At 45.7% G+C, this 18,936-nt stretch overlaps 1 protein-coding gene across 1 annotated transcript in view; it reads right to left on the bottom strand.

Annotated features, from left to right (window-relative positions):
* Positions 1–14,626: 14,626 nt before the first annotated feature.
* LOC106737762 (uncharacterized) overlaps positions 14,627–18,936 on the bottom strand; it is a 33,938-nt gene continuing 29,628 nt past the window's right edge. Inside the window, exon 5 of the mRNA XM_059731824.1 lies at positions 14,627–17,044. Within this exon, the coding sequence (XP_059587807.1) occupies positions 15,716–17,044 (1,329 nt within the window). The 3' untranslated portion in view covers positions 14,627–15,715. The remainder of the gene's footprint in view (positions 17,045–18,936) is intronic.

Raw genomic sequence — 18,936 nt, 5'->3', positions numbered from 1 at the left:
AGGCCATAACTTGCTGACCTCTGACCTAGCTTCTTATTGTAGAATTGACGGTGGGGTGCATAGCATAGTTACACATATCCTTTACTTTATCTTAATGGTGTGTGTGTATCTGCAGACTTGTATGAGCCCAAAGCTGTACATCATTTTAACTGGGTGCATCTACATGAGACATTTACTGTGGAGTTGACTAATTATAGACTCATAGATTCATAGACATTAGAGGCTGGAAGGGACTGCAGAAGATCATCAAGTCCAGCCCCCCTGCCATAGGCAGGAAGTCTGCTGGGGTCAAATGACCCCCACAAGATAAGCATCCAAACACCATTTGAGTGAGTCCAGAGTAGGTGCTTGCACTACCTGTGGGGGGAGTCTGTTCCAGACCCTGGACACTTGAACCATAAAGACATTTTTCCTTATGTCCAGTCTAAATCGGCCTTCCAGAAGGTTGTGGTCATTAGACCTTCTTATCCCTTGGGGAGCCCTGGTGAACAACCATTCTCCCAGATCCTGGTGCTTATAGGCTGCCACCAAGACCCTTATGTACTTATAGGCTGCCACCAAGTCCCCCCTGAGCCTGCGCTTCTCCAGGCTGAAGAGCCCCATGTCCCTCATCCTCTCCTCACAAGGCTTGCTCTCTTGGCCTTTGATCATGCACGTGGCTCTCCTCTGGACTCTCTCAAGCTTATCCACATATCTCCTGAAGTGTAGGGCCCAAAACTGGAAGCAGTACATCAGCTACACCCTCACTAAGGCCAAGTACAGCAGGAGGATGACATCCCAGGTTTTGCTTGAGATGCATCGGTGTGGGTTGTATTGTATGGCATTGTATTGGTGGCTCATGTTCATCTTGTGGTTAATCAAGACCCTGAAGTCTCTTTTGGTTGTGGTGTTAGTGAGCATAGCTCTGCCAAGCCTTTAAGTATGATTCTGGTTTTTCTCCCCACGGTACAGCACCTTGCATTTCTCTGCATTAAACGCCATCAGATTTTGGTCTGCCTACCTTGAGAGTCTGTCCAGGTCAGCCTGTATCCCCAACCTGTTCTCCAGTGTGACCACCTTCCCCCATAGTTTAGTGTCATCCACGAACTTTGCCATTCTGTATCTGATGCCTGAGTCCAGATCATTAATGAAATGTTGACGAGAACTGGCTATTAGCTCCGCAGTAAAACATCACTGTCTACATATGTGGTGCTATTGGACAGAGTAAACTAATTAATTCTGCCATAGGATCTTACGGTGGACTTATTTACTCCTCTGCAATGCACATGTGGACACTGATGGGGCTGGCTGGGGCATGAGGGTGCTTCAGTGTGGGGGGCTTCCTGCCAGGTAGCTCCACACTGAAGCTCCCTTGTGCCCCAGCCAGCCCCTCTGCAGCATGTTGAGCTGGGGAAACAGCCCCAGGCTGGCAGGCTGACGCCCAGAACCCCCTCCCAGCCCAGCTGCTTTGCCCCAGCTCAACATGCTGTGGTCCTGGGTGCACAGGCAAATGTGGTACCTGGGAGCAATAAACTCTGGCACAAACTGTGCCAGGGTTTATTCAGCTGCATTAATTGCATGTGTAGACATGCTCACTATGTTTATATCTAGTTTACCTTTGTTTCAATATTGGAGGCTGGATTTTCTAGGTCACTAAAGGGTATAACCCTCAAACTCTGGTTTTCAAAAGCAAAACAAACAAACAAACTCAATATTGAAATTTTTCAGCAAAATTCTGTATGGGACATTAATTTTTCTTAAAAGATATTAGGATTTTGAAAATAATTGTTTTAAAGGGGGATGGGGAGTTTCAATGAAAACTTGTAGTTTTTCCATGGGAAATGTCAACAAAATTAAAAAAAATAAATTCTGGAAACTTATCACCCAAAATAATTGGTATCAATATTTTCCAACAGGCTCAAATGTTCTCTTCCTTTCCACTTACTCCTCAAGACCAAATGTATAGACAGAAAGGCTTGGAAAACAAAGCACTATCTGGGCACTGGCACAATATAGTTTTTCATGCATCACAGCTCCAGGTATGTTTGAATCTCTTTTAAGAAGGTAGCGGGAAAGCCCATTTCATCATTCCTTCCATGACCAGCCACTCCATTTTCTTTCTCTTCATCTCAGTTCACGAATGGAGTTTAACCAGGGGCACATAGGTAGAGTGTTGTTACATGTTACAATTCACAAGTGCTAACTCAAGGGAATGTTATACGGTATTAACATTAGCACATTCTGTGAGCCATCACATATTACCGGCTAATACCCGCTCTGACCTGCTGGCAAGCAGGAGCATGGCTAAAAGCAGCCAAGTCTTCCCCATGGCTGCTCAGCTTTCCAGGTTCCAGCAACTTTTCTGTGGCTGTCCACTCTCCTGTGGCTGCCCACTCTCAAACAGCTATCCCATGGCTGTCTACTCTCCACTAGCTCCCCCTTGGCTCTCCTGTGGCTCCCCTGCAACTGTCATCTCTGCCGTGGCTGACCATTAGGGGTGTGCAAACTGGGCCCTATTTGATTCAGATTTGGATTCAGCCTGAATCGGGGACAGTGATTCGATTAATTGATTCGGATCACTGTCCCTGATCTGATTTGGCCGAATCCAAATCTGAAAATTCAATGCTGATTCAGAGAATCAGCGATTCGGCCATAGACATAGCTTTAAACCTTTTTTCTACATACCTTGAGGTAGCAGGCGCAGCTCATGAACGCTGTGATGCTGAGGTGCATAAAGCATCCCACAGGAGTGTGTGTGTGTGGGGGGGGGGGGGGGGGGGGAAGAGGGCCTCCACATGCTTGGCCAAGGAACCCAGAAGTGGACTGGAAGTAATTCTAGTCCACTTCTGGGTTTGCCGGGGAACTCACTGGGCCCCTCCCTGGCTTGGTGATCAGTCACAGGGGGAGCCTGGGTGTCCCCCCAGACCCAGGAGACACCAGTCACCAAGCTGGGGAGGTCCTAGAGGTATGTAGAAAAAAACATTTAAAGCTGTCTCTATGTCTAAATCTCCGAATCTTTCCAAATATCTCTGAATAGATTTGGAGGGTTCTGATTTAATTTGGAGAGAATAAAAGGTCCTCGGATTTGATTTGGAATTGGAGATTTGGCCACAAAATTGGGCTGAATCTCTGCTGAATTGAATCAGGAACCAAAGCTTCGCACAGCCCTGCTGACCATCTCTGTCACAGCTCTGCTGCTCTCTGTCAGTCTGGTTCCCCAGCTCTCTATCAGTCCAGGGCAGTAGAGTTCAGGAGGATGGATTGCCCACATGGGGGTGGGGGGAAGGCTGAGATGCATCCTGGGATGCTGGAAGACCACAGATTATTCATACTGGCTTTGTGAAGCTAATGTTACTGCAATATGAGTTGCATAACTCCAATCAGAGATACTCCTTGCTTCAAGAGGTGTAACTTTGAGATACTCAGAGTGCACTTAATTCTATTTTTCTTCCCTTCACATGTGGCTGCTCCTGTCTTAATTTCATTTAACACATGGGAATAGGAATGTCTAAAAACACCCTTAGTGTCCAATGCTTTTCTCACTTCTTCTCAACCCTATTGTATTCCTTACCCTTCTCTTTCAAACTCTATTAGGGTTTGGTGCGCAAATTCAAGTAAAATAAGAACTAATATATATAATCTCCAGTCAAAACCTAACCAAGTCAATGCTGAAGTTTGAAAATGTTCCATTAACCCTTCCTCCACTTCCTTGTGCGTTTTTTCCTATTCAGTACTAGAAAAGAGACTGCTGAAATCATGACAGACAGGCTGCTGTGGCATCTTTGCCCTGGATTGGAGATGGAATTTCCAGAAATATTGCAAGGAAATCTTTTCCTCTGAACAACTCCAGACAATTGGACAGACCCAAGAAGTCCAGAGAAACTTATAAATCTGAAGATTTAGTTAGGTGCTTAACCAGTTGATCTGTAATTCTAAAATATGAAGCTGGCTCATTGTATCCCTGTCCTCCCTCCCTTTCAAATTACTTCCTCTCTTCTCTTGATACCTTCTCTCTTCATATTCACTAGTCTTTCACCTTAGTTTTCTTTCTGCTTACTCCTCTCCTTGTACTCTCTTCTCCTGGATCTGTCCTTCATCCCTCAAATTCCTTCCTGTAAATATAAAGCATCAAGAAAAAATGAAAAGGAACTGAAATGTCTGTCCATCATCTTGAGAGAAAGGTTGGCAAGCAAGTCACTTTAAAGTAGGGGTTGGCAATTATTTGGTCTGGAGGGCCACTTAAGGAGTTTTGTTGAGCTATTGAGAGCTGGGTGGGGAGGGAATGCTGACCTGGCCTTGGCCCCATCACAACTGTTTACACCACTCAGCACAGTGGGATGGGGGGAATTGGGGAGATGGCAATTGATTTTTTCTGGCCCTGGGCCCATCTGCCTTGCACTCACTGCCAGGAGTTCTGGACAGAGTGGGAGGGTGTGCAGGGTGTCCGTTGAGACTGGCCTGGGACCTCTGTGGGCAGGACGCACTCGGTTGGGTGGATGGGATGAAGCCTACGGCAGGTGGGGAGCAGTGTGTGGGAGCAGGGTGGGTGGCAGGGCTTGGGCTGGAGCCAGGATCACAAGGTGGTGGCAGCACGGAGCTGGGGCCCAGGGCAGAGTTGAGATCCTCACATCCCTGCAATAGTAAGGCATAGCAGGTAAGTGGGACTGGGAGATTTCCGAGTGGGTTGGGGACCCTCTGACTGAGTCCTGTCAGAGGCCCACATACAACACGTTGTGCACCAAATAACTTAGCTGTGCAGCAATTGAAAAAAGCATTGGTCTTTGACTGTGTCTTAATGAACCAGTAGAATTTTTTAAAATAACAATTCAACCCAAAATATGAAAGAAAAACACTCCAGGAATATGCTGTGGGTATTGAAGGGGTGTACTTTTTTTTTTTTTTTTTTGGGGGGGGGGGGGGGTTGGTGGGGAGTTGATCTTGTGTCATGTCCATTGTCTGTCAATGGCCTCCACAAAGAAAGCTTCCAAACTCCAAAGCTGAGAAGTGCAAGTGGTTATTAAAGTAGTTCTTGCCTTAACAAACCACTTAAAATTGTGAACATGCAATTTGTTGATTTCCATTCCTCTGCAAAGCACCACATCAAGTCATTGCAGGGAGCATGCAAACAAGCTTTTAAAATTGCAGAATTAAAATAGAGAAATGTTGGGTTTTTTTGTCTTTTCATAACATTTTCTAAGGGGAGGTAAGAACTAAGTTAATTTAGGCACAAAGAACCTTGCTCCTTTCCATTTTTAGTAGTATTCAGGAGAAGCTACCCAGAAAGTATGGCCCAGATAGTAAGGGAGTGGTTTTGAACACCCCTCAGGCAGAGGATAAACGTGAACTTAAGTCTCCCATATATCCTGGTTAAATGCTCTAATTATTGAGCTACTCTATGAAAGAGCTGGGGGGGGGGGGGAAGCTGGTAACCACCTTCCCCAGCTATATTATAAAGAAAGCGCTGGCTGCCACTGTAGTTTATGTGAAGCCATCTCTTGGAGATGTGCTTAGAATTTGACTACAAGATCAAATCTCACCCTAAAATCTGGTCAAAGAGGCATCGTTCATGGATCCAGAAATGGCTTAAGTATGAGCAAGGGGCTTAGCTCTGTTGAGATAGATCTGCTTCTACACACAAGCTTCAGGCATTTGGGGAACTTTAGGGTCTGTCAAGAGTCCTAACAGGCAGTCCCACCTGGACTAATTGCCCACCTAGCCAAAACTGCCAGAGGCTATAACTGGCCTTCCCCCAGCCAACAAACCAACTGGCTACTGTTAAGGCTTCCTGACTTTCTGCTGGAGAGAGCAGCCTCCCCATTCAAATTAATCTGTGGTAAGTCTTGTTGGAGTCTATGTTTTTTGGCTTCTGACCCTGCTCAAATCTGTCTCTGAACTCTGACTTTTAGTAACTCCATTTGGTTTTGGTAATTTGGAGCCTTGTCACATGGGACACATAATGCATCTTTTATTTACATTTATAAATAAACATTACTATGAGTTAAAATTTGGTCTATGTTGCATGGTAATGCTTACTGTGATCTGAATAGGGTGGCAGCTGGCTGTTCTGGTGACAAACAGCTGTTTGTTTGTCCCAGCACTGGAACTGGTGTTATGTCTGTGGAGCAGTCCCATGATAGCTGTACATGTGCTACTTAATATGATCTGGAGATATTCCTTCAACAAAAAGTACTAACTTTGCTAATAACACTGTGAAGTAAAGTGTCACAGAATGAACAGTGCTAATAGCCTACTGTGCAACGTTAGTAGGCTAATGCATGGTAAACATCAATAATTAACTGTGTGCTGGTGCTCATGCACACTAACATTACTGTGCATTTAGTTAGTTCTTTATTAAGGAAGCAGTAAACTAAATGTGCAGTATCTAAGGCATATTAATGGATGTGTAAATATGCCCAGTGTATGTTTTACTGCTTGAATGTGTGGATGCTGGCATTTTTAAGTGCAATTAGCATGTCTCAAATGTTATGTGCAACAAGGCCCTCTGTCTCTGACTTGAACCTTGACTTGCCTGGTGATTTGGTGTCTGTCTTTGGATTTCCCCCTTGTATCTGGTAACTTGGTCCCTGACTCCTGAACTCTGACTTGGTCTATCTCTGGCTCCTGGCCTTCCCCAGTGGCCTACCCACTGGACCAGACTGCCAACAACCTGGTCCTTGCATGGTCTGTCTACATAGTACATTTCAGCGCTCTGTAGAGATTCCTAAGGAAGAAATGAACAAACTTATTCATGTACTTGGAACAGCATAGCTATGGTAGTTCACTGTTCTGCCTGAAATAATTAGCTGTGCTGAGAAATAAAGCATATCATCCTGGATGGAAGCTGCTTATATATGATAGCCTTGTTAAGAACTAGCACAGGTATCTCTCTCCATGGCACTGAGCTATGTCATGTAGACATACCCATAATGTAATATAGAAAAGCAAGGTGCTTACAGAGTTTAGACACTCTCAGGGCTAGGTGATAGCTGAACACGGCTTTCGAAGATAACATTTTTGGACTTACATACCTAAACTTCCACCTTAGGTGCCCAAGGCCCATTGTGGATCCAGGAAGGACTACCTCTCTTGTAGACCAAGAACAATTTGAAAACTAGTGGTTAATTCCTATTGTGAACCTATATGGCATGTACCATCTAAATTAAGTTTTTGGCCCTATGAACAGATTGCGTTTCAGTTCTGGGTAAGCAAGTATGTTTAGTATGGCTACACTCTGGCTGGGTAGCTGCCCAGTGAAATAAGATGGTTCAGATCGGCATATGGGCTGTTTATAGATGTGTTAGCACTTTCTAAACCTCATTAACTGATTTGCATCACACAGTTCAAATCAAATTTGAATTCAAATTAAGAGTTAATAGACAATCATTGACCATCGTGGCAGGGGGCACTAGCTATACACAGTCTGTACACTTGACAGCCCCTTAACAGAGGTTCAAAGTAATTAGGAGGTGATAATAAGCCTGTGTAAACACTGCTATATTGTTGCAGTTATCTAAAGTGCTATTCCAGAAGCCATAATTGACTTGATACTTAGCAGGATGAAGTATTGCTGGCACATTTGACTTTGTAAAGGTGTTACTTTGTGTCTGATAGCCTTTATTGTTTTGCAAAAATTCAATTGAGTTTCCCTTTCTGGGACTGATATTTGCAATGCTTATTGTCTTATTTGAAAGTATTCTTACACATGCAAGTGCCCTGCTGTGACACATGCAGTTGTATAAGTGGTGCGGTTGAAAAGTACCTGGCGCTGTGACACATGCAGTTGTATAAGCAGAGAAATACAGGTCAGCACACAGAAAGTGGCAGCCATCCACTTTTGAACTAAAACACAACAAAGGTATTTTGGTTCAAAAGCTCACCGCTGCCATTTTCTCCACAGTGATGTGCATTTCACTGCTTATACAACTGCAAGTGATACAATGCAGTGCATGTCAGTTCATGTGCGGTGCAGTCTCAATTAACTGAGTCTGCTCTGACGAGCATAAAAAAGTATGTGTATAAATGCCCTGAGTTCCTAAGGACTGTTTTTCCTAAAAGCAACATTGTATATATATGTAACTAATACATATATACACACATAGTTTAAATTGGCACCAATTTTATTTTGGACTACAGATGTCCACATAGTTACAGCTGTAGTCCAGATTAAACCTAGAAAAATGCAACATCTATAAACAGCCATAAGGCCCAGTTAGTTTTGGAGTCTTAGCTGGACAAAAACTGTGACTGATTAAGAAAGGCCTTCCCATGTTTTATTCCACTGGTTACACCACTCACCGAAGGAACAGGAGACTCATGTTTTGTGTCCCCTTCATTCAGATAGCAAAGTATTTAAACCACCAGGCTACAGGTAATGCACCACTCAGGTGATCCTCCAGCCTTCCACCTGACATTGGTCCTCTGGGCATCTAAGACAGGAGATATATAGAGGAAAAGCAAAAGCCAAAGGGTCTATGGCTCTCTCAGGAGACTGCTACTCAGGGTTGGAAGGGAGTCAGAGATTCTAGCCTTTGTCTTTACTTCTAATGGATGTATACTTCCTTAGTCCTGTAAAACGAATATTAAATGCAAGGTATGGTGGGTCAGCTTCAAGAGGGCTTGTAAGAGCTCTGGATAGTGTGGGATTTGGCTATCAGAACACAAATATGATTTAGTCCTGGATATTCACAAATTGTTGCAGATAAATTAAAAATCTCACTGAGTACTGAAGCTTTGTCCAAATCCTTTCTGCAAGTTTAAAATTTATAGTTAATGATTTTGCTTTTCCCTTTCCCACTTTTCTGTCCCCCCGTCACCCCCCCCCCCCGCCCCCATGCCTCTATTTTTAATTTATTTTCAAGAGTGAAAACAGGAATGCCAGAATTCAGATCCTGTTCCTCTGATGTTTGCAGAGATACTTTGTAGACTGAAGCAATCCAAATAGTTTAGATAAGCTTTGCAATATGCATGTTTATGGGTATATATCTGACTTGAGTCTCCAAACATTGTGAGATTTCTTTTCAAATGATTGTAAATCATGAGTGCAAAACTACTCCCTGCAAAGCTAACATTCCACCCTCCTTCATGTACTTGTAGACTAGCCTGCGTGTAACTTTTGATGAAGTTTCCAGTTAAGGAAAAGAACACCTCACTTATTGAACATATTTAGTAAGTTCTATTTTTTGTGCTCAGGATAAATATGTACCATATTTACTAGAATACAAGATGACCTGACTTTTAAAACAACTGCCCAATAATTAGATTCTATATATAGAAAATGTATACATTGTTATAGTTTTCCAGGTATATAATCTAGTTTTTGGAGGTTTGCCTTGAAGTTGTCTCCCTCCCACTGCTACAGCAAGGAAAATACATCTGTGGGGTCACGTAGCCCCTTCTTATTCCCAATGTTTTCCCATAGCAGTCCCTTCCCCCTCTTTTTACTGTCAGACCCTGTTCACCCTGAGCACATAAAAGTGAGAAGCAAATCTGAAAATAATAACTTTCAAATTAAACATAGCTGTAGCAATTTGTGTATAGAACCCATACACTTAATTCATTTAAAGTTGATGAGTGTTACCTTTTTTAAAAACTACAGCAAGTTGTAGCACCGATACTCCATAAACATATTTTTGAGCAATTTTTTGGCTCCTACTTATACTACTATGGCTGTCATTAGTCCAAAGCCAAAGGCTTGTGATTAACTGCATAATTAATTGGGTTGGGCCCCACCAGAATAAACAGCATTTCAAGCCATTGTGATCCCACAGCTCAGCACTGCTTAGTGTGGGTGTGTGTAGTGCAGGTACACTCCACAAATACTGCATCTACATAAGACACTGACTGCGCAGTTGTTACTGCACAGTCGTTTAGTACTTGTATAAACAAGAGCTAACTGATTGCACAGCAACCAGAGCTACTGCACAGTAGCGCCACCAAACGGCTTTTTTGTGACATTGACTGTGCAGTAGCTCAAGACTACTGCGCAGTAGTGTCACGTCATACTTTGTCACATGGTGCTACTGTACAGTAGTCACAGGATACTGTGCAGTCAGCATCTCCTGTAGATGTAGTCAAAGGATCCATATGTTAATTAGCCCTCACACAACTAGAACCAAGTGTATTTGTCACAAGTCCTGGGATCCTCCCAAAATGTATATGCAGATAAAGTGCAGAGCAATTTATCTGGCTTCACCTCATGGAGGACAGGGCGACACTCATAATCAGGAATCTACTCAATTTCCAATGTCACAATTTTCATGGAAACCATGAAAAAAGGGTAGTTTCTGCAATCATTGCAAAAACATACTCCCCACAATTTTGCATGGAACAATTGGAAAAAAACCCTGACTAAAAATAAAATACTGATTCCCCAGTGGGAATGCTGGCTCCACAAAAGGGAGCTGCCAAGATGGTGGCTTCTGTGTCCCCCCTTTGCTGCTTATTGGCCTGCTGAGGGGGCTGCCTTTCATGTTGTCCCACCCCTCTCAGCCAATCAGAGCTGAAAGGTGGGGCCACATGAAAGGCAGCCCTCTCAGCTAATCAGTGGTGGTGCGGGGGCTTGCCATGAAAAGACCATGAAAATGGAACCAGGCACCATGAGTGGCCCATGATATTTACTTCTCCTTGTGCTTTAAGTAGGTCCCTATTAATTATGTGTGCCTGGCTGAGAGACAGGGCAACAGAGGGGTTCTGTGTCAACTGTCTGAGACCCTGTTTGGTGATGTTTACCCAGGAATTTAAATTTTGTTAAGAAACACAAATCATTGCAAGTGAGAAAGAAAGTTGGAGCTTAGCTGTGGGAGTGAAGAGGAAGTCAAATATATGCAACATTGTGGATCACCATGACTTAGAAATGTGTCAGCGCTAAGGGGGGCTTAATGGGCAGTACCATATTTCCTATTCAGATGGGTTGTATTAGCTTAACCTTGTGGCAGATTTCTATCAGCATCTTGGCCTTTTAGCTAAAATCAAGCATTTTTGGCACTCAGAGAAGGGTATGAGGGCTGACTCTGGCTCTCTGGGTGCTGGCTTGGTCTTGCAGTATTTCTAGGGCGGGTGCCACTTCCCTGTGGAGGGAACACCTGCCCACTTATTGTTTGGGAGCCAAAAATAAAAAAAGGTTTCTATCAGCATGATTGCCCAGTACAGGACATGTGTTTTATAGTGATGCTCAGTGTTGGATGCTTTAATCATTTCCATATTTGGTTTCCATTGGTAAGCATATGCTGCTGTTGACAGCAGTTTAATGATAGATAATATGTTTAGTGAGGTTTCCTTGCATGCAAGTATAAGACAAAGGCATTTTTCTTCTATGCCAATTGGAGGAAGAAGGATCATCAAAAGGATCATCAAAAAATACTTGTCTTTTATTGGCATGTTCTGTGACTGTTTTTCAGAATTAATTGTGATGGATATTGTCTTGGGCGGCTGGAGCCGACCCGAGGATCACTAGTTTAATCAGACGTCAGCCGGGCCGGCGATGGAGAGGCGAGACAGCTTATTGGTTTTAAAAGATTACTTTTACTTACGCCGCGTAGAATGGTAGCACAGGCTTCGAGGTAGCTTGCTTGTGTTGCCGGATAACAAAACGAGTTACGAGTAAACGAGCTTTTGAATGAAAAGGAACCTGCAGGATAGTGGGGTATGTCAAAAGGACCCGGTGACGGGGAGATATCGGTGGGTGATCAGTCCGCCAAGTTTCCTCGATCGCGCTACAGAGTTCTCCGTGCTTACTCCGCCACGTGCTCAGAGGTCTCCGACTTGGGCGGAAGCTACATGAACTTTTATATGTCTGGAGTAGCCAATAACGGACTGAATACTAATGAGGCGGAACGTGACCAAATTTAAAAGTAACTGCGGTTATTTAAGGCAGTTCTATTGTGACAGGGGTGCTCAACTCATTTGGTTATGACATGCCCCCTTGACCATGTCACAATAGACAAGGGAATTAGGTTACAGGCAATTTTCGTCCAGGAACTCGTTACTGTTACAAAGTTTAACATAACACGCGGATATACATATATATACAAAAGTGGACAGTTTAACAAGTTATTATTTTTTAACAAACTATAAAATACAACGATTTATATACACAACAATGATCCATACATACATATGTACACATATACACACGAAGACATATTTGTTTAGTGGAATAACCTCATTATGCTCTTAGAACACTGATTTTCCATGCCGTCATTACCAATTTAACCATCCTCATTTCTTTGCATCACTACCTACTTCTCCTCTCAACGACTTGACACTAAACACTTTTTGCCCTCCATTCACCTATGACCTCCTTCACGTTTGTCTCTCTCTCATTTACCCTAAATCAATACTTCTGACGATACCCGACCTTTCTGCGACATCCCCAAAACTTTCAGATATCCTTCCCACTCAAAACATTATGGCTCCACTGCGTCTTTAAAACAAACCAGGACAAGTATACAAGACAATTCTGTAAACTAAGGGTGTAAACACGGGGTCATTTACAAAAAAGGGGGAACCATAAGCACACGGTGAGGTTATCTGTTAATGAGCCGTTAGTTATAGCTTTGGCTCAGAACGATAGAAAGTTCAGAACCGAGTTGGATGTTGTGAAGTTAGCTTCCATTCGCCGAGGAACCTGTCAGTAACAGCAGGAATAGAGTGACGACTCTGCTCACGACATATGAGTATGCGGCCATTGTGGTGTCGACCCGGATGTGCTGCAGGTTGGTGCTTGGTGATTCTCGCGATCGGGCAGTCACAGATTGCCGCTTCGTCACTGCCGGGCCTGTAAGGGGACAAAACAAACAAACAAACAAACAAAAAGAGGAAACTGGGAAAACAATAAGGTGGTGAGTTAGCCAGTTGCGATGAGCCGGGGTTGGTAATCGGTCATTGTTTCTTCCTATACATTAAAGATGAAGCCTAGTTCGTTTGCTAGGTTCCATTGACCCTCGTCTCCCAGGATGCACAATTGTTGCTTTGTAAGCCCGGAGCGGTGTAGGAGGAACCCGAACATGGCTCTTTCCTCCGGTGTTCGTTGCGGCAACTGTTGCAATTCTTGTGGGACGTCGAACTCATAACGCCTCAGTCTTTGGGCTTCGCTGGGGTACGCCGAGGGTCGGTGTTCCGCATTGCTGGAGACTCTCGCGGACGGCTTCATAAAGGCTTGCAACCATGGGAGGTGGCTCAGGAGGTTTCCCGCATGCTGCCCATTCATCGGGTTGAGGAGAAGTCGAAGCATTATAGCATCGTCTCTCCCATAGATCTCTATGCAGGCTTCTATGCTGTCCAGGGTTGCAGGAACAGTCTCAGGGTTCCATAGATGACGGTGAGGCCACCCTCCTCTGCACTGAGCCCGTGTCAGTCCCAACTGGAGTACGCTGGGGTTCCAAGAGGCATATGATACCCCTATTATGGCTAGCAAGAGTTGTTCCGTGCTGACTTTTGGTGGGCGGCCGTTGTGCCACACGTGGGATTTATAGCTAACTTCACCTGCAACAAACACTGGGAGTGGGATGGGCCAACGAGCGTTACTTGCTACTACTTCTAAGTCGGTGGCGTGTCCTCCACTCCACAAGGCTTGGCGAGTTAGGAAGTCAGCCTCTTCTAGGTCTAGCAAGTCTGATCCAAATTCCATTACCAGGCATCCTAACCACATAGCTAGGGTCTCTTCAGGCTTCAGTTTCGATTCCTTATACAATTCTTGCACTTCTCCCCGCGTGCGGGTGAGGCATGTAGTGGTGATGGTGTGGGTCGCACCCTGCGTGTCTGTAACTTGCTTGACTAGCGCTATCGGGTGAACCGTGGTTGGAAGGGGCGTTGGCTCAGGCGGGAGCGCTGAATTTGACTTCTCCCCCTCATAAGGGGGCAGTTCCCTTGTTCGTGCTACGTCAGGGGGCGGGGCTTCTTTTGCCGCCACTCCGAGGGGCGGGGCTGAGGACCATGCGACCGCCCCTTCTTCCCCAAGGCTTTTTGCGCACTCTTCTTTTTCCCCAGCGCCATCTTGGAATGGCGGCAGCTCGGGGTTCTCTGATGGTTTAGAGCTTTTCTTTACTGCCGCCTCCTTAGCCGTCTGGGCGGCTGAGAGCAGTTGAACCTCTAAATTTGCGTTTTCCCGCAGCAAGGTTGTAATGGTGTGGAACATTATGTTCAACATTTTCCCCTTGTCCCACTTCGGGCCCGTCCACCGCGCCACGATACAGTCCTCCGATTCCAACTTTTCCCGGAGATCCAAAAGCAGCTCGTGCCCCCTTGACCCGAGCGCTAGGGTCGGGGGATTGAACCGGTTAACCGGTGTCGGTTCTCCACCCTCTCTCACACACCTGATACAGTGGGCATACTCTTGGGCGAGAGTTAGGTCTGCTACGCCCGTCAGTTTTACTCCAGTAAGAGACACGGTGCCTACTTCGTCTCGGGGTCTGAATCGGACCCACTCATTCACCACGCACCCAAATGCCCCGGGGTGAAGGTGTGCTTCCCATTCATTTGAAACTCCTTTTTCCCCTTTTAGCGAAAGGTAGCCGCTGATGAGCCTTTCAGTCAACCCTGTCGAGAATCAGAGCAGCTGCCTTATGATTCTCACCGGAGCAGTAAAACTTTCGCCTTGACAGGCGGGTAATTAATGGATGGAGTGAAATTAACCAGGCACAGACACGTGTTGGTTGCAGGAGATTGTTTACTTATGTCGCCCAGATAGTGACGTGCGATGCAGGCTGAGCCTTTGTTCCATTACAGTTGCTTCGGTTACAGTCAAGCGTACAGGTTCGGGTTACAGTCGAGCAAAGACGAACGTGGTACCAGAACGAGCTATTGTGCCTGCAGGGCTTTACTACGTCAATATTTACGATGACAGGGAGTCATTAGTGATTGATCAGACCACTAAGTCACTCTGGTGATGGGCTCAGGTTTCTCCTCAGAGATTCCCCCAGAGTCCTCTGCCTTGGGCGGAAGCTGCTAAACTATTTATAGACAGAGGTATCTAACGGAGATATCCAATGATGAACTGCTAAATGGAATCTTTAATTTTTTGGCAAGCAGCAGTTCTTTGTGCTATCAGGTTGCAAGGTAGTGGGTCAGGTTTCCTGTCTGTTATATATGAGAGGGGCCTAAGCTTTTTCTTGACCAATTATATACAGTTTTCACTAGGGTTTTATTTCAGCTGACCAATTACTTATAGTTCTCCGCCAGGGTCTTGTTTCAAGGAATTTCTGGCAAGGATTTCTTTTAACCCTTAGTTGATCATTGTGCGCGAAATAAGGATGGTCTGAATGGTATCTCTTGCTAGTGACATGGGCACTGATTAATTGGGCTGTGACATGCCCCCTTGCCCATGGCACAGCAAGTGACCACTTACTTTTGGCTATAGCTCGTTCTCGTCATCGTATTCGTTGTAATTGGGTTTCTCTTCTGGCAAGCGGGTATATACAAAAGCAAAAAGCGTCATTAGCCGTTTCTTTATGAGCTGCAAAATACAACAACCTAAACATACAACAATGGCTATCGCAATTAATGGCAAGCACAAGGTAATAAGCGGGGTTAGTAAATGCATTAACCAAGATGATGTATCCCATCCCATCCAGCCGAAAAGTTTGGCTAACCATCCCTTTCCTAGTCCTGCAACGTTGTTGGTTCTTGCTGCGATTTTCCGCATCGACGTGATTTGGTGTTCTAGAGGAAGGACACATTGGGAATACCAATACAACAATGGTCAAGGGAAAGATTTAAAAACTGACAAAGTCCGCCTTCTTTAAGTAAAAGAGCATCTAATGCTAAGGTTTTGCATCGTCATTTGTGAAGTAGCTTGCAGTTGTTGGTTAATTAGAGCAAAGCTATCAGTAGTGTCGTTAACTAAGTGTTCGACTTGTTCTGCTAACTGAGCGATTGCTATGCGGGCTTTACCTATGCTTAGCCCCCCCCAAAGGAAGGTACCTTCGAGGATCCATCGCAAAGCTTGACTAGATCGCCCTTCATCGGTAAGCGAACTCCAAGTGGCTCCCCGCCGCATACGGTGGCGCAACATGGGAGTAGGCAGTCGCGCTGTACTGGCGTACACTGGTGGACATAACACAACCATAACTAGAAAACATTGTACTCCTGAGAGGGTGCCAGGGAGCATTGTATACAAGTGCCCGTCCGAACAGGCCCACAGTAGCCCGACAAGAGCTGGGGTACTTATGGTCTTACACCGGGCTGACCCTGCCCACGCTTTGGGGTGCAACTCACCAGGGACAGCATTGGGATTGGGTGATGCTGCTGAAAGATTATGGCACCACTGGCTAATTCGGGCTGCTCTTAAGATGGGGTAATAATACGAGTACCAGCTCGTGTTATCTGAAACGTCTACCGCCAAGGAAGCGTTCCAGGTTGTGATTGGGTTTGGGGTTAACAAGGGAGAAGGCCCAAAAGGTGGAGGTCCTGAAGTTTTAACATTGGGGTCAATTGTGGTCAGACTGGGGTCGGGCGGAAGGGCTAAATACCAGGGTGGTGACCAACCCTTTTTTGGGTACCACCTAAGCGAGTTATCCGGTCGTTGCCAATCTACCCCTTCACCTGGGATTCCCCATGGGACCTCAGAACCAAGCAGCTGCTGAGTGCTGCGTTTGCCTGAGGATGGGTCAATGGTACTTCGGGAAAAGCCTTTTTGGCCCATGGCATTGAGGGTTATGTTAACAGACCAAAAGTACGTATGGTGGCAAGGTCCCTTAGCACTGGGAAAAGTTAAATTGGCACCTTCTTGAGGAGCCCCATTCCTCGCCTGAAACCAAGCAGAAACATTTAGTGGATATACAATGGGATCTAACACTGGGTCAGCAACCGACAAAGGAAGTTTTAGACAAGCGGTTAGCCCCGACGTGTCATTAGACCCCGTCATATTCGCCGACACTGACAGAAGAGATAAAATCGAGTTGGAGGTTTCGGAGTCTGTAGAAGGCACTGAGGCGACAACAACACTCGACAGGATGAGCACGATAAGCCTCTTCATCACGGCCCGGGGAGTGTACAGTGGCACACGAAATTGATGTGACTCGATGTTTTGACGGGTTGTTGGACCTGGTCGCTGCGGCCCCGGTCGAACCTGGAAAATAAAACGAGAGCAGTAACTGGGTATATAACAGTTAGTCAGTTTTGAGAGTAGAGCGACGGGTTAGCCAGTTATGATGAGCTAAAATTGGCGATTGGTCTTTATTTTCATCAAGGTATACAGAGTAGGTGTTAGGGTACAGTTTGGGTTTGCAGATGACTCCTTTGTATGCTCGTGGGCGTGATTGGTGAGGGTGTGGAACGGTGACCCAAACTAGTTCATCTGGTTTAACTTTGGTTCCCATGGTGGGGGTTTCTGAAGTGAAGGTTCATTCCAGAGGGTTTTGTCCTTGTTGAGCGATATAAGGACTTCGTGGTTGAACTTTGTCCAATTTTTGTAGGTTCCCCCTCCACGTAATCGTAGCTGTTCCTTGTAAAGACCGATGCGTCTTTCGACTACACCATTGGATTGAGGGTGATAGGGAAGATGAAGATGCCAGTTAACGTTGTGGAGGCGTGCAAATTTATCAAGTGCATTAGAATTGAATGGAGGGCCTCCATCTGACTGAATTTCATGGGGAGGTTGCCAGCTAGTGAACACAGTTGTTAATGCTGAAATTACAGCGCCAGCGTTGCTTTTTTGCAAGGGAATTACTTGTACTTGTCTCGAACCGAGATCGACAACAACCAATCCCTTGTTCGGCAGTTTGGCTCTGGGCAGAGGTCCTAGAAGGTCTACTTGCCAAACCTTTCCGGGCGCAAACTGTTGTGTGTCTAGTGCTCCGACTTGATGTTTCGTTTGATGACACTTCTCCTTGGCGCATGCTTCGCAAGCTCGAGATACCCATTCCCAATCGGACCTTGTTCCATAGGGCATGGGGGTCACTGTGGTGGATCGCCAGCGTAGGTGACTATCCCTTGGTCCTGGGTGTCCCCAGTGTTCATGCAGCCACGTGAGGAAAGGATCTAAATGCGGTTTGGGATCATCCGTCTTGATGGCTAAAACAACATCACTCCGGAGAGGGTCTTCTAGGAGCTTGTCGATGACTTCGTGTACGGGATCAGTTTCAAGTTTATGCGACTTGGTGTGTTTTATTAGCGGTAGGGTGACAAACTGGGATAGCATGTCCCAGATTCTCTCCCAATCTTCTAGGTTTTCCGCCGCAGTAGCTGCGCCAGTGACAATTTTGTAGACGTACTGGGAATCAATGGCTATGATGGGAGTTGGAAGCGTCCTGTCATGATGATGAAGACAGTGGCGGATGACAGCTTCAAAACCTAGGAGTTCGTTTCTTTGGGCTGTGGCTCCTTCGGGGGTGCCGAATAGCCCCGCATCATGGCACGGTTTGCAATAGAACCCGTAGCCCCCTCCATTTTGAGTGGTGCCATTGGAGGCCATCCAGGCCGGGGCTGTAGTTCCATAAAGAGTGGGTGTGGAGTTTTCTTGGGCGTCGGGACCAGGTGGTAAGACTTCGTACTTCCAGCAACACCAGTGATAGTGGTGGTGGAGTACCATTTCGTTCCAGGTAGCTGGTTCTCCTTAGAACTGTGAGTCGACCTTTGTGGCATCCAGCAAAGGCAAGAGGGTGGCGGCGGGTGCTCGGAGCGTTCCATGTCCCTGAGACAGTAATGTCATGAGTCTCCCTGCTAGCAGGATTTTTCCAAAGGCCCCGTAGCAATGTTGCGCCGCCTGGAGGGCTTTGTGTGAGGCATAAACCAGCTTGTTTTGGGGGTTATGGGCAGTGGCCCATACGTGATTGGCAGTGTACCCCAAAGTTACTACTAATGTCTCAGTTAAGTCAAGTGCCTGAAGTGGCGTGTTCTTTACGGCATGGAGGAGATCACGAAGGTCCTTTCTGTCTTTGTCCGTCCAAGGCGTGGCCTTTCATGACTTGTCGCGGGTCTGACGCTGAAGCCTCACAAGTACCGGGAGGTAGTGTGGAGTGA

This window comes from Alligator mississippiensis, chromosome 1, assembly GCF_030867095.1.
Source record: "Alligator mississippiensis isolate rAllMis1 chromosome 1, rAllMis1, whole genome shotgun sequence".
NCBI classification, from domain to species: Eukaryota; Metazoa; Chordata; order Crocodylia; family Alligatoridae; genus Alligator; species Alligator mississippiensis.
This window is presented reverse-complemented; position numbering and strand designations above follow the sequence as displayed.